The sequence below is a fragment of the Limulus polyphemus genome, unplaced genomic scaffold (assembly GCF_000517525.1).
Source record: "Limulus polyphemus unplaced genomic scaffold, Limulus_polyphemus-2.1.2 Scaffold3, whole genome shotgun sequence".
NCBI classification, from domain to species: Eukaryota; Metazoa; Arthropoda; class Merostomata; order Xiphosura; family Limulidae; genus Limulus; species Limulus polyphemus.
The window spans coordinates 172,876-188,592 of record NW_013665613.1 but is presented as its reverse complement, the minus strand read 5'-3'; the positions used below and the strand labels follow the sequence as shown (position 1 = coordinate 188,592).

The following is a 15,717-nucleotide window of genomic DNA, read 5'->3' as shown; positions in this document are numbered from 1 at the left end:
AGAGCAAAATCGTCGGATTAGATGTAATCTTTGCCATTAGTATGTCGATCTTAATCACCCGCTCGTTTTCTAAGTGCGTAAATGGTCCTTTGTAATCATTAATTCAAATACCGCAACATACGAATATATAGACTTTGAAATATGTAGATAAAAATGTATTTCCCTTTGTAATTGTGAAATTATTAGATGTGGAAAAGGAAACGCTGTCTTATCCACACAATAAGTTCGATGATATAAGCGCTTCTGTAAGCGTTGCAATAAAAGAGAGACGGAAGTAAATGGCTTGAACGTGACTTAAATTATTCCAATAAATATGTCTCCCGATGAGACAACGGTAATTCTACGGATTTACAGTAATAAAATTGCGTGGTTCGATCCCCGCGGTGGGCACAGCAGATGGTACAAAGTGGCTTTTCTTTTAAATAAATAAACAAGCCAGTAAATGTTGTTTACGTAGGAAAATTGGATAATAATAATAATTTTCATTTTGTTTGAATTAATACCCGAAATAATATATTCAAATACCTATAGAATGATAGGCTTCCCTTTTGTGAGTGTAAAACACTTAATTACACATTTCGATTTTCGATACCTCACTACTATAAAGGCTTGGTCTGATATTTCATTGGTGGTAGTGTCCAGGGTCACTGTTGAGGAGTGGAATTCTCCGAAACTAGTCTGGCTCACAGACACGCCCCCAATGAAAGAATAGACAATTCCAAGCTTTTACTTGTTGCTAACCAAATGTTTAAACAACTCTATTCAATTAAATACCGGAAATAGTTCCGTTGAATTAATGTGATATAATTTTCAAAATAACGGAAACTATTTAGTTGTTTAAGCTAGAGCGGGAAGCATTAAAAAGTTTGCTGGTAACACAACCTGCATATTTATCTAGTAAGTTATAGTAGTTTATGATAAAACTTTTGTATATGATGCTTATACATCAAATATAAATGAATGGCTACTTATAAGAACGTACATTTTTCTATAAAGAATAACTTCTTATGAATGCAGGATAAAAGAATTTTCAATATTCTCCTGCAAGAAATAACCTTTTTATTGTATTGTTAATATAACGAGGAGTGAGAACATATTATATAGGCCGGGCATGGCCAGATGGTTAGGGCGCTCGTCTCGCAATTTGAAGGTCGCGGGTTCGAATCTCCGTCACACCAAACATGCTCGCCCTTTCAGCCGCTGGGACGTTATAAGTGACGGTCAATCCCACTATTCGTTGGTAAAAGAGTTGGCGGTGGGTGGTGATGACTAGCTGCCTTCACTCTATTCTTACACTGCTAAATTAGGGACGGCTAGCTTTGCGCGATGTTCAAAAACAAACAAACGTATTGTATACGCTCACAGAATATCAAAGGAAGTAAGTTCCGGCATTACATCTAGCCGGAGAACCCGATAAATGATTGTCAATGAGGAGAAACTTGAGCACACTTTCTTGCTAATCCAATAAACTGTATGTTTTTTTTCTTCAACCAACGATGGCTAGTAGGAGCGTTTTCATACTGACAGTGTTCTTATTTTGAGTAATGGATGTTGAAAGTAAAATAGCCTGGTTAATTATTAGAGCGATGCTTCACGGAAGCAAACACGCGTGATAAGGTGTAGTTGTTCAAAAGGTAAACTATATATTTTTAACTAAATGAATTTTCTATAAAAACATTAATTGAAAAAATAGTTATGATAATCATAAAGCTGATGAAATGATAAATAAACCTTATTTTTACTTAACGACTGATTAATTACTGTTTTCGAAATGTGAGTTTTTGATTTTAGTTTCATCAGTTGAGTATAACCTATCAACGGTTAATGAAACTACGTAAAAGTATTTTATTTAACGAAAATTCTCAAAACTAATAGAAACCTCAAAATCTTCTACAACATTTCTGCTAAAGTGTGAGAAAAGAGGAATGCCCTTAAAAATTCAATTTCTTCAGAGATCAAATAGAAACTTTACAAAAAGTCATTTAATACCGAACTCACTATATTATTTTGTGAGTCCACAGCACTGAAAATGAGGCAAGTGTTGTGACAGCTTGGAAAGTAGTTTATAACGTAACAGTTCTTTTTGCTAGTATTGAAAGAATTGAATAATGTCGATTAACATTTCATTCAAAAAATATCTTTTCACACAATTACAGGAGGAGAAAATTGTAATTAATTTGTAGATAAGATAAACGTGTTTTTCCTCACTTTACATTTGATATATATATACATTTTAGCTCGTTTGTGACGTGCATCGATGGCTAGTAACAAGTTTCAGTGAAATAGATCAGGGATTTGTTGGTTAAAAAAAAGCGAATTTCTGCGAGCATTTTCTTTCCTTTCGGGTCCCCCGGTGGGACAGCGGTAAGTCTACAGATTTACAACGTTAAAATTAGGGGTTCGATTCCCCTCGGTGGACACAATAAATATCCCGATGTGGCTTTGTTATAAGAAAGACACACACACTCTTCTTTCGTAATTATTACTTTTACATGAATAAAATAAACTGAACATATATATGTTCTGGTGTAAGCTTAAATCCTCTCAAAAAATTATTTTAGTGCTCTTGGAACTACCTTCCTTCGCCATTACGTTGTCGACTGACATTCTATAATTCACGGTGTAACAAACGTTGCACACTATATGTAAATTGTCTTATTTATTATCTGTTTAAGAACCAAAATGAGGTATCTGTGTTACAACAGAGTATATCCCAGTTTTTATTATAATATTTATAAAGAGAACCAAATGCCAATTTCTGAATTCTTAGTTTTACAACTAATGTAACAAAAACAGTTTCACATATTGATCCATAATTAATTATTTGTAAAATAGCATTTAAAATAACACGTTCATGGACTTTATTCTTGTCTCTAGTATCAGTACCTTCGTGTAATTCTACAGTTGCAGAGAAAACGTTTTTAAAAGAGTTACATGTCAACTAATTTGAAATACAATTACCAAAAGAGATGTTTCTGTCTTGTTTCTGAATGAAACGACCCTCACTTTTACACGCTAGATATTCATTTTTTCACAGAGATTTGCCTTATGCTTAAAATACAGTTAAACCTCTGTATATGATCAATTAAACGTTTTACTAATTCATCCTTAGATGGGAAATGGTCAAAGTTATATCACTATGCAACTCTTGTTTTAAGGCATTATTCTCATAGCATGAAATTGTTTAGCTAGTTTCTATTATAGGAATATTCCTTTGCAACATAGGATAATACAAAGTTTTGAAAAACCATTGAAATTAAGACAGATTATGATCAAAAACGAAGAGAAAAAACGGTTAATGAAAGATAAATTATGACTCATAACATAGACCACTTAAAACTTAATTGTTCAAGCATAGGTTGTCCGAGAAAGGTTATGCTGCTATAATGATTTTCATCATCCATAACAGCAATTTTCTGTTGAGGAATGTTTAATATTAAGGAAATATAGGGTAAAGATTTACCTTTTTTCTTTGCTTTGCTTCAACTCAATACTTTGACACACTTGCACAAGTCTTCACTTTGACCTGACGAAGGCCTTCAATTCCGTGTGGAAATGTCATCATCCTGTCATATCTATTAAGATGTAAAAGTAGTCCATTGTAGTTAATGGATAAGATTATATCATTAAATTTCAAAATTAATGTAAGTGGAACGATGACGGTAACAAAATCAACGTGAGCTGTTACTTTCTATTCGTAGACCTTGTATTTTGTTTAGCTTTGTAAAGATTTTCCTGACCAACATAAATTATGTTAACGTTTAAAACATAGAGTCAATTTTATGCCTCTTATAATTACTTGGGAAGATGTCGCACAACCAACTTTTCTCTTAATACAAATAAATCAATGGTATATTTGTCAAAACATCTGCTTTTTGTCTGGTATAATCGAGATTCGGTTTTGTATTAACGTAAGATCGATCATCCAACAAATATGTATAAAACAATGTCTCCTTGTATTGATTATATGCTTGTCAACAGGCAAAATAGAGGTACGTTAGATACTGAACAACACATTGGGCTGTTTGGTAGCTATGCTGTATAAAAACCTATCATTATTATGTTATAATGAAGGGGAAAGCCGTGCTAGGCACAGCGTAAACCGTGCAAGCTTTTCTTTTCTCAGGTGTCGTTGCATGGTATCTTTTGTCTCTTATGCATGTGCTATTCAATGATCTTCAAAACCCAATACACGCCTACAGCACATGTGTTGTTTAGATACAGGCAAATAATCGACTCTTCAAAGAAAAAGTAATCAGGTTAAAGCTAGATCTTTTCGTATATATTCTTCTCTAACGTATTTTTTCTGCTCTTTATTATACAGTGTTATTGCATATATTGGAAAAAATATATATTCATGTTCTTTTAAAAGGACCTTTTCATTTATGAAAATAGTATCTTGTTATTTTTTCCATTTTATTCTTTTTTTGATACTTTGAATGGTTACAAGACACAACACATAGCAAAGAAACTATTCATGTATTTGTGAAGAGCTAAATATGTGTGTGTGTGTGTAAATCAGATTTTATTTTACATTTTGTTTTCCATTTGAGTAAACCCAAGAATCTATATTTAATGATTTTCTGCATCCTTGTGAAATATTTTTGATTGTGGTATAACTTCACATTGAGAAATCGATAAAATACATATATATAGTGCAAGTGAAACTGGTTGAGGAAAAAAAACACCAATAAAAAAAAAGATGCTAAAGGGCACCAGGACCTCTGAATCTTCTATTTAATTTTCATACAGATAGATTATAATATAAGACGATACTAAATGAATAAAAACTACACGATAGTTAGGAAATTAGTTAATAAGTGATCGGCATACTAATTTTGAAACCATACGTGTATAAAATAGTATAGCAAACTTTATGAATAGTCGCGTATAGCAAATAATATAAATTCTTGAAAACAACTGTTGATCACCACTGCTCAACAGTTTATTTATGTATGTTACGTGACAAATATTTATATGATGAAGCTCTTGTGCGGAGCAACAGTCGTACTTTTTATATACAATACTTATGTGAAATTGAGAACTTTTTCATGAATTATCATTATAATTTAATATTTCCATGTTATTAATAAAACAGTTGTCCAAATAAAGATTGTCCGTTACTATTAATCTTCTTGATTCTGATTTTTAAATAATTTTTCATGTCTTGACTGAGGGACGAAATTTCCTTATATTCATCTATTAAGCTGTTTTAATATTCTGTAGAGTAATTGAAATAAGTAAATGTGAATTTCACCGTAGTTTAGTAATATAATCGGTTCAAAACTGATCTTCTCAGTATAAATTAAAATTTTCATAATTACATTTTATGAATAACTAAAAAAAACAAAAAAACAGTAAGCTTTCGGTTTTGAACCAAACGAAATTCTATATAATATTTCAAAAGGTAAAGAATTTTTTCAAACTATTTTCCAATGCATGTTCTGTACGTGAAACATTTTTTTTTCGTTCTCCTTCCAAAGGTGGTTCTAGATTACCATATAATCAAAGGCAGAAAGTGTATACTAACGGCACCCTTGTTGTGGAAAGTGTTGATCGAGCCACAGATGAAGGAAAATACGTTTGTCAAGCTAAAGACAAGAAGGGTAGGATGGCCAAAAGCAGCGTTTACATATCTGTTTTAGGTGAGATTTCAGTTAAACAAACTTGTGTAAAAGTGTTTTACTATGATTCTGCCAACAGTAGTAATAACATATAAATATTTTATATAGTATACTTGTTCTTTGGTGTACCCTTATTCAGCCTGAGAAAACAAACGAAAGAAAATATCGTCAGCTCAGACTCCAAAGAGTTGCAGCTCATGGAAGATTAAATAATGATGCTTGATAGTTTCATTTTCTTACACTATTTGACCGTGTTTGAATAAGGGATTTTACAGAAGATGTGTGGAAATTAGTTGACTCTAATAAATATTTGGTAACTGGAATATACCTTCAGTGACTTACAGGGAATGTTTCTACACCCTAATAAAAATATCACTGATCAGACTACTGTTCTAAAATACCCAAGTAAACACAAGTTGATTTCAAGCTGTCTGTTATGAACATAATTGAAAACAAATCCACAATATTCAAGCTTCTACTGGAACTCCATGTTTTTGATACACTAATCTTTCTTTGCTGATATACATACGATGAATTTGATATATTTTTGAATAATATACGGTGCACTTTACAACTCACACTTTCGTTTTCTGATTGTAGCTTGCTGTATAAAGTCATCCTATGGTTCTTAGGTCCCTAATGCGATGTACTACTACTAGCTCGGCACAGTGAACCACGTTAAAATATTGTTTCTAGCTTTTTAATATATTGATAACTGCTTATTAAACTTTTATCATATACGAAAATTTTGGTAATCATAACACGTACTGAAACATTATATTGATATAATGGTTTAAATGCTAAAATGTCAATGAAAGGCCTGAACAACTGAGCTAAACGAAGCGAGGCATAAAAGCAGATAATTTTGCATAATAACAAGTAATACATGTACAGAATATATCATTAGAAATGTGAGAAACTGCATCCTTTAAGACTTAATTTTTCACGACTTGATGTTTTAATGGGGTTTATTATCGCTAAACAGTGACTTAGGATCTCTAATATTATATGCTGTAGTGTTATGGAAAGATGTATAGTATATGTTAGAAATAAAAAGAAATGGATAGGTAGGGTTTGATTTTGATATTCTAAAATAAGTACGTAATTGACATTTTGATAAACACGTACGCATTGAATCAAATATTCACGAGTATTGAGACTAAGATATCGCTTGTATTATAGGTTTCTCAAGTTAAGATATATTGGTTTCTACAGTGATTGATCTTGCACTATTTAAGATACAGTTCTTTGGAAGAGTTTGAGGGTTTTAAAAGACTGGGTTATTATTCGAAAGAGATAGTTTTTCCCATAACTTTCTGAAACTTTGAATAGCCCAATATAAGAAAACATAAGACAAAAATATTATTGCGTTATTATATTTAATGAATCGATATCAGTCCAGGGGTATATAAAAGATAAAGTAGAAGTTCTATTTTTCGTTGTTATTATAGATTTTCCAGTGTTAACTAATTTTGTTTGCTTGGGCATGCCTCTTGTAACAAATAAATAGATTATTATCCACACAAATTAAAGCAGAACAAGTTGAGAATGAAAGTGAGTCATTGGACAAAAGTAACTTTTATTAAATCAGCTGTTAAAACTGGTGTCATAAACACTCTGAATTGCCGAAGTTTTTGGGTGCATCTACGACACTATTAGACAATTTTCAAACTATATATATCTCAGAGTCATTATTTTCTTTTTTGCTTGTTTGATTTTAAGTACAAACTACACGTTGAACTATTTACGCTGTGCCCCTTGCACACTTAATCCCAATTTAAGTGTGATAGGCGCTCAGCCTACCACTGAGCCACAGGAGGGCCCTAAAATAAATCTAATCGGTAAGAATACAAGATGTGAAATGTAGCTCATTATAAAACACCTCATTGAAACTCAGAAAAATATATACTAAAATAGTACAAAATTCAGAAAAGACAAAAGCTATTTTATGATATTTATAACAAATATATATAGCTTTATTGGCTTACGTACTCAACGCACGTGGTTACACATGAGGAGAGGGGGGTTCATATCCAGTGCGATCCTGTATGGCACTCCTCGCAATGTGGTTCAAATTAGGTTTGGTGACGATGTGTCTAGCGGTTTGTTAGTTATGAAAGGACACACACGTAAGCTTTTGTGAAATAAAGGTTTAAGGTAAAGTCGATACAGTAAGTGTTACTATATCAAGTACGTTATAGCAGACTGAAAGAAGAGTCTTTAGACGAAGTTTTCACATTTACGTTTTTAGACTTGTACCGTAATATACAGAAATTGGTTTGTTTACCTCTTTTCAGTGAGATGGGCGTGTTAATACACTACAGATTCTTATCTGTTGCACAAAACATAAGCCGATATCACTAAAATGTCATTTCTAATCGTACAAAAAATCGAAGTGAAACTTAAACTGCTTTACTAGCACTGAGAGGCCTTATTTATTCAGAGCTTATACGGATTAGTTAAAAACAAATCGTGATTTAATTTCCTTAGACAGAGAGCTAGTATATAGGTGAATGTGACAAACAGGACGTTTCTAAACAGAAATATACGTTAATAATAACTCTCAGAGATAATGGTACTAAGAAAGAAGATAGTATAGTTAAGACAACTTCGCAAAACAAAACACAAAAAAAATGGTATTAAGGTGAGAAGTTTGCATCACCAGCAAATAGGAAATACGTATTGCTATACCGTGTGAGTTAAAAGTAAATTGACAGGTAAATAATTCATAAATCGAAAGTTGTAGACAAATAATTGTTAGGGGTATGGAAAAAGTATTTTTGACTCCAGGTAACCGTCATTACACCTTTAAAAGGTCTTAAACGTTAAAAGATATTAAAAAAAAGTCCTTCTACATTAAGTGGCACATAAATTTTGTACTGCAGCTGCTCCTAAATCACCTAATTAATGTCACAATATTCATTTGAAGAACGTAGTTCCACTGTATAGATACTGTCATCGTAATGCCCGGGCTGCTACCCGATGTTTGCCGAACGGTTTCAGAATGAACGCCATCTTTCACATCAGGTTATAGAAAATGTATGTCAGCGGCTGCGTACTAAAGGCTCACCTTAAACATCGTGCAGTAAGCCCATGCACAGCAACAAATACTGATAACGAAGCCGCCATATTGGCATTCGTCACGTTTTAGCAGAACTTTGAACACAGATATCGATTGTATGTCACCATTTCGAACACTGTTAATGTGTTGATCTAATCCACATTTATATCTATAACTGTTGCTGTTATAAATCGATTTGAATATTTTTTTGGGTTTAATTTTTTACTTGTTTTTGCCTACACCTTTGAAATTTGTATGCTTAACTTATATTAATGAAACTTTCAAAGGAATCATCGAAGTTAATCTTGAATGGCCTCAATGATATTGTATAAGGGTAGGTCCACTGTATCTCGTTCCAGACCACAAACAATTACTTTACTACACCTGTCTATTTCTGAATTATTTGTTTGCCAATGAGCTTTTGAGTCATCTAGTATATCTGTTAGAAGAATAGTTAGTAAGTAGAATAAGTGACCACTTTTATGTATCAATTTGTACTGATAATGTGTACGTTTTACGAAACACGTATTAAACTTCAACTAATATTGTAACAAATGTGTATTTTATTACAGTTAGAATTTTTGTTTTCAAAATAGGTTAGAAATCACATGAGTGGTTTTTAAAATCTCTCTATTGATTAGAGTGACGCTTCGACTGTCCTTCTACGGCTATTATATATTTATACAGATCTTCTTCAGTTATATATCCTTACATTGGAAAAGTGAGTTGATTATTTTGCATCAGCTTGGGAAACCTGTTTCAGAATTAATGTGTTTCTCTTGTAGCGATTACCAGCAATGGATGTTGACGGGCACCACAGTTTTAGGACAACAAACTTTATCACATAATTCTTCTTGGTTCAAGAGGAAATATTTTTATGAGTTAGACGACCCAATTAATCAATTGCAAACTCTATAAGAACGACGTTTTAACTACCCTGTATCGATCATCCTCAAACTTAATATAAACTTATGTACGATTTCAACATAAGTACATTCGTGAGTCGTTGTTCCACCCCATTATATAACAATATGATTTCAAGGTGTGTACACACGTCATTCTGCGATTACTACACAATATACAGAAACAAAAGATATGTCGTATGACGGGGATATTTATGTTGCATTAATATATAAAAAAAAAATATGAGCAAGAAAACGTGGCTGTTATAAATGTGAAATTCGAAATTTAACATGACTTGAGTGATGCATAGATAAAACATGGAATGAATGAATGACAAAGTAAGTTAAATGCATGATACAGTTTTAAGTCCTAGGATATACATGTCTCTTTAAACTGACAAAACAATTTGGAAATTCTTTTAAACATTTATTTCACCACTTTCTTGTGGAATCATCGCCCATATTAGTATATTTTGATATAAATTTTGTCTTCACCATAGTTGATTTACATACTTTTAAGATTTGAACGCCCTTATGAAAAGGATCTTTATCGAAGTATGGATTTTTAAGTTTTTGATTTAACTTTCTGTATTCCTAACTTTTGTTTTCTGTCTAAAGTGCAACTTTTTGGAGTCTAGTGCGTACATTAGATGCTCTAAACAATAAACAGCGAAGACATGCAGTCTGAATAAAGTTTTTAAAAACTGAAATAGCTTATTTAATCGCAGGTGATTATTTACTTTTCTACTTCAATTATTTTATACTTCCCACATATTACTGATACCTCGTAGATCACGCTTATCGATAATGATATATATAGGTAGATCTTTCAAATGTACTATAGTATTTATGTAATTTTTCGAGCGTCTTTAACCTATTTTTTAATGTCGAATCAACGAACTGTTCTATAAAATTGTTATTTGGTGAGCATATAAATCAATGTGAGCTTTGTATTCTTGGTTGGTTGCTTCCTGGATTAAATGGCTGCACTATTCTGATCCGAGTTTTAAATCAAGTTCTAGTTTACTCTGTTTATTGTTGTTTTTTTCTAATTCAAGTTAACTTGTCACTGTTTCTATCTTTAGATTTATCGTAGAATGGAGCTTATCAAGTTTTTCGTTGCACATATTTTGGAGGTATATAGTAAGAGAAAGCTCGCAGATAACATAAAGTATTTGTAGATTTGTAAAGTGAAATCGTAGAGGCGTCTGTTTTAGTAATCCTTGCGTTTAGGAAAGAGATGATTCTATTTTATTTTCTTTAGTTGGTGGAACATATAACTCCTGGTTTTATGATAAAAGTAACATAAAAATATGTTTGTTTTCTTCTGTTCGTAAAACAGTTTTGAAATGACAACATTATAAGTTTTCTACAATGAAAGTGACATGGATACTTCTTCAATTGAAAGCGATGTTGCTAGATACTTTAAACTATATATTATTAGCTACACGGTCGGACATTGAACATCCCATAGCTACACTGTTCTTTATATGGACATTAAAACAAAGCATGTACATGTTAAACAGTAAATTTATAGAAATCGTAATATTTCCAAGATCGTGGTGATATTTTTGTTAGCTATCATTCTTTGTTAGTCGTTTATTTGTAATTATCAGAAGTTCACCTGTTTCCTCAAAAATATGACTTCATTATGCTCATAAATCGTTGTTTGCTAATTTATTATTATGTTAACAAAATGTGCTTCTATACTTAAGGATAAAGCTTACTTTTTATCTAGAATGGTATATTTTGACCGTCTTACGAAATCTTCATAATTACTGACGTTGTATGAATTAGTGTACACAAGCTATTTATAGAACTACAAGTTTGATTGCATAGTCCGGCTTTTTCATAGCACATAAATACCGATACAGTTAAGAGGACACAGGTATATCATCAATAATGTTTCATTTCTTTTTTTTTATTGTGTTCACCAATTCAATTATATTTCAGCAACTTGTTAGACTGGACCGGTTGTAGCAATTTCAGATTACCCCTGCTTCACCTTACCCCACGGTTACTTAAAATCGCGTTCACATTACCGGGAGGTAGGATGAAATCGATTTCAGATTACCCCCTCAAAACAGTTATTTATTTATGTTTATTTAGATACTTATTTCATGCATAAACACAAATAAATTGACAACAACAATAACAAATAATAATAATTATCATTAAACTGTCATTACCCCTGTAGTGCTAGCTAAATCAGCGAGGTGAGTAATCTGAACAGTGCAGGGGTAATATGAAATCAGGTTCAGACTTTCCCCGGAGGTAATATGAAATCGATTTCAGATTACCGGGAGGTAACTTGAAAGGGGGGGGGGGTTAGCTTGAAGTATTTACACCGGAACTTGATATATATATATATATATATTACTTACGTAAAGAATTCTTTCCTGTATCGCTGTTTAGTTCCATTTATCAGCTGAAAGTAATGGCTTTGACGTTCCTTAGAGTGTGTACAGCTCTAACAGCGCCAGTAGAGAGTTTAGAAAATTGTAATTTTGCTTTTCTTGGTATCACTACAGATACAATTCTTGCTACATCTGCTTCTCTAGGTAATAGTGTTTTAGCTGCAGACTCCACGTTACCGATCATGACTTATTCTACAAAATATTTTGTAATGAGAACGAAATTCAAGTCTAGGTATAGCACTTTATTATTGGATGTTGATAGGAGTGTTCTTGAAATTATTTTTTCTTTTGCCTATGTTTATGAAAACCATTTTCTCCTAAGTAGTACACAGTATCAGCTAATCCTGAAAAACCTTGTTTTCTATTGTTGTCGTCTTAATCTATTAGATTTTTCTTGTAACTATTTCTTCAGATATTTATTTTCTATTTGTTGAATGATACATACATAACTTGTGATAAATAAATTCAATAGACGAGTCAATGATAATTTCAACCAAATTCTGGAACTTTGGAGTCCAATGTGTATTTTGGAACATAATAACTCAAGTATAAGGATATACATTATATTTTTTCTATTCCACTAATCTATTTGTTCTTAACTACACATTTATTTTCAGTTTAAAACTGCGACATATTTTTATATGAATATAAATCTTGATTGAATAAATAGCATAAAAATAAATGAAAATTAAAGTAGAGAATCTGCATAAAAAAGTTGTTAAATCTCATAAAACAACACATGAGAATTGTATTTTGAATGTAGGCATTTTATGTGTATTATTTCCAAAGTTACAGTTGAATGACAATTAAAAGTTATTACACTTATTCTGCAGTTCGTCCCGTCATTCAACCATTCAGTCTTCCGACTTCCATTCATTTTGGACAGAGGTTCAACATTATGTGTGTTGTCACCAAGGGTGATCCACCGGTCACCATTAGTTGGTTAAAAAATGGTCAGAAGTTTGCAGATTATCTAAACATAAAAGAAGTTCGTGTCACTGATTTTTCATCTACGCTAGTGTTCGATTCTGTCCGCCCAGAGTACCATGGTAATTATACCTGCTTGGCCAGTAACGCAGCTGGGACCTCAAATCATACAGCTACCATGATCATCCATGGTAAGTTAGGGAGAACTTTGATATATAAAATGTTAATAATATAACCAAAGCGTTATGAAAATTTTAGATTGTTTGTTTTGGAATTTCGCGCAAAGCTACACGAGGGCTATCTGCGCTAGCCGTCCCTAATTTAGCAGTGTAAGACTAGAGGGAAGGCAGCTAGTCATCACCACCCACCGCCAACTCTTGGGCTACTCTCTTACCAAAGAATAGTGCGATTGACCGTCACATTATAACGCCCCCACGGCTGAAAGGACGAGCATGTTTGGTGGTATGCGGATTCGAACCCGCGACCCTCAGATTGTGAGTCGAGCGCCTTATCCACCTGGCCATGCCAGGCACGAAAATTTTAGAAATTCTAAACATATTGTAAAATATTATTAGTACTAAAAGCTAAACTTCATAAAACATCAAGAGATTTAAAGACGTTTAGTTATACAGATACAGTTTCAACTCATACTCATTATCTTTAGCACTGTTAGCGATACTATAGAAACCCACTGTAATAGTTAAGAAAATTCCAAGTGAAGTCTATCAACCAGCCTATATTAATTCACGATTTGTGTTTGTACATTTGTTTGTCCGCGAACAAACTTTTCCTACAGTCATATCATGCAACATTTACAACTACTCAAGGCTATTATCGCGTTTTCTTATTCCGAAGAATATACTAATAAGAATTTCAATGTTTGAAATACTTTTTAAGTCCAAAAAATCACAGCGAATGACAAAATGCGTTCTTGATTTTTGTTTTAATATTTCTATTTTATTTGTTGTTGTTATAACTATCATGGCACTTTGTTATTATTCGTTTTAAAATTTCAACAATCAGACATTGTTGGATGATTTTTAGGAAACATATGCGCTAAGTTATATAAATGTTAATATCCTAAAATTTCGTCAAATTTTATATTCTAGCTTTCTTCACATAAACACATTAGATTCATCGAATAAATGACTCTCTTTCTTTCGTTTTTCTTTTCTTTTCCACTACTTTTTAGTGCAAAGTTCTTAGTGAGTTAAAATCTTAAACTGAAATTAAGAATACTGGGTTTAGACAAATAACATTTTATTCGTGACTTCAATTGACTATATCGTATGTAAGTAATAAAGGCAGATAAATTTTTAATTTTCAGCATTAATTATATAGGTCTACTTTGATTAACTGCATTAATAGCTGTTGATAAATACAGAATTATTTTCAATTATTACAATGTTATAATTATTCCGACTATTATTCTTGTCTTTATTATGTGTATTATTATATTCACAACCTTCCATTTAGCAAGATCTGATAGCCAAGTAGTTAGAGTGACCGTATAGAGGAATAAAGGTTTAGGGGGATCGAATCTTGGTAATTCCACAAAAAATCTTTTGGTTGTGACGCGTACAAAATGTCTGATATAACGACTGCTAGAGAATTCACTCCACGAAACTTCGTGAGAATAATTATACCATTAGTAATACTAACACCTCGTCTCAATAATTCTGCGAAGCGATTTTCAATTATATTTCTTATATAAATATATAATTTTAATTCCATGATAAAACAAATATATTCTGATCGTTTGTATTAATAATGGATGATAGTAACAGATATGTTTCGATTACCTATGTTAACACCATCTGGTAACACAAATATTAAATTTGTGTTAAATAGTAGAATGTAGGAAAATGTTAAAAGCTCAAATTTGGCCATTAGTATCGTATTTAAAGAAAATATTTTTCAAAGCAACAAAACAAAGACTATATAGATAGTTATTTCTCAGCAATAACATATTGTCTGTTTTCTAAGTTCCACCTACTTGGAAAATTGAACCAAACGATGTGGCTGTGACAAAAGACAAGAACACCATCATTAACTGCAAGGCTGAAGGTTTTCCGTTTCCAACAATCCACTGGAAGAAAGCGAAGGGTAAGAATTTCCTAACAGATAATCGTTATATGATAATAGGCTTTCGTAACTTTTTGAAATAACACTTATTGTATTGAGTTACATTTTAAATAACTTAATTTAAATGGCAAAAACGCTTCGAAATTTAACTCTATGCTCAAACCTTTAGTAAAAATAATTAATCGAATTTTAAGAGTTTCATCCATTATATGATTCCATATTTGCATTGATGTTGTGCTGCTTTTATTAAGGAATATTGCGTTTCATTAAGTGTTTTCACAATGATTATTTCCTATATTAGATAGGAGAAAATATGTATGTTAAAACCTAGACGAATTTAACCGATGATACCGAAACCAGTTCATTAAAGGTCAATTTATCAAGCAGACAGTATCACTGCGTATGTATGTATGGCTTGGACTGTTCATCGAAATGTATCATCAATAGGTCATCAGAACTTTATAATACTATACAATGTTTCTTTTATAACAATATCTATGTAATGACTGAGTCACAAGTTTGAATTTCTTGTTCTTCTTTCTTCAGCTTATTTTTATTACATGATAACTCAAAAACCTAAATAATGGTATCAACCAATTTCACTGAGGTGACATAGTTTCAAACTGACTATCCGATTTTATAAGTATTATTAATAACTAGGAATAATTAAAAGAATCACAACTCTAGTGTAAACGATGTTA

At 32.0% G+C, this 15,717-nt stretch overlaps 1 protein-coding gene across 1 annotated transcript in view; it reads left to right on the top strand.

Annotated features, from left to right (window-relative positions):
- The window catches only part of LOC106468317 (Down syndrome cell adhesion molecule-like protein Dscam2), a 109,042-nt gene that overhangs the window by 47,423 nt on the left and 45,902 nt on the right, over positions 1-15,717 (top strand). The window contains exons 9-11 of the mRNA XM_022399003.1: positions 5,484-5,645; positions 12,838-13,122; positions 14,918-15,037. Of these exons, the coding sequence (XP_022254711.1) occupies positions 5,484-5,645; positions 12,838-13,122; positions 14,918-15,037 (567 nt within the window). The remainder of the gene's footprint in view (positions 1-5,483; positions 5,646-12,837; positions 13,123-14,917; positions 15,038-15,717) is intronic.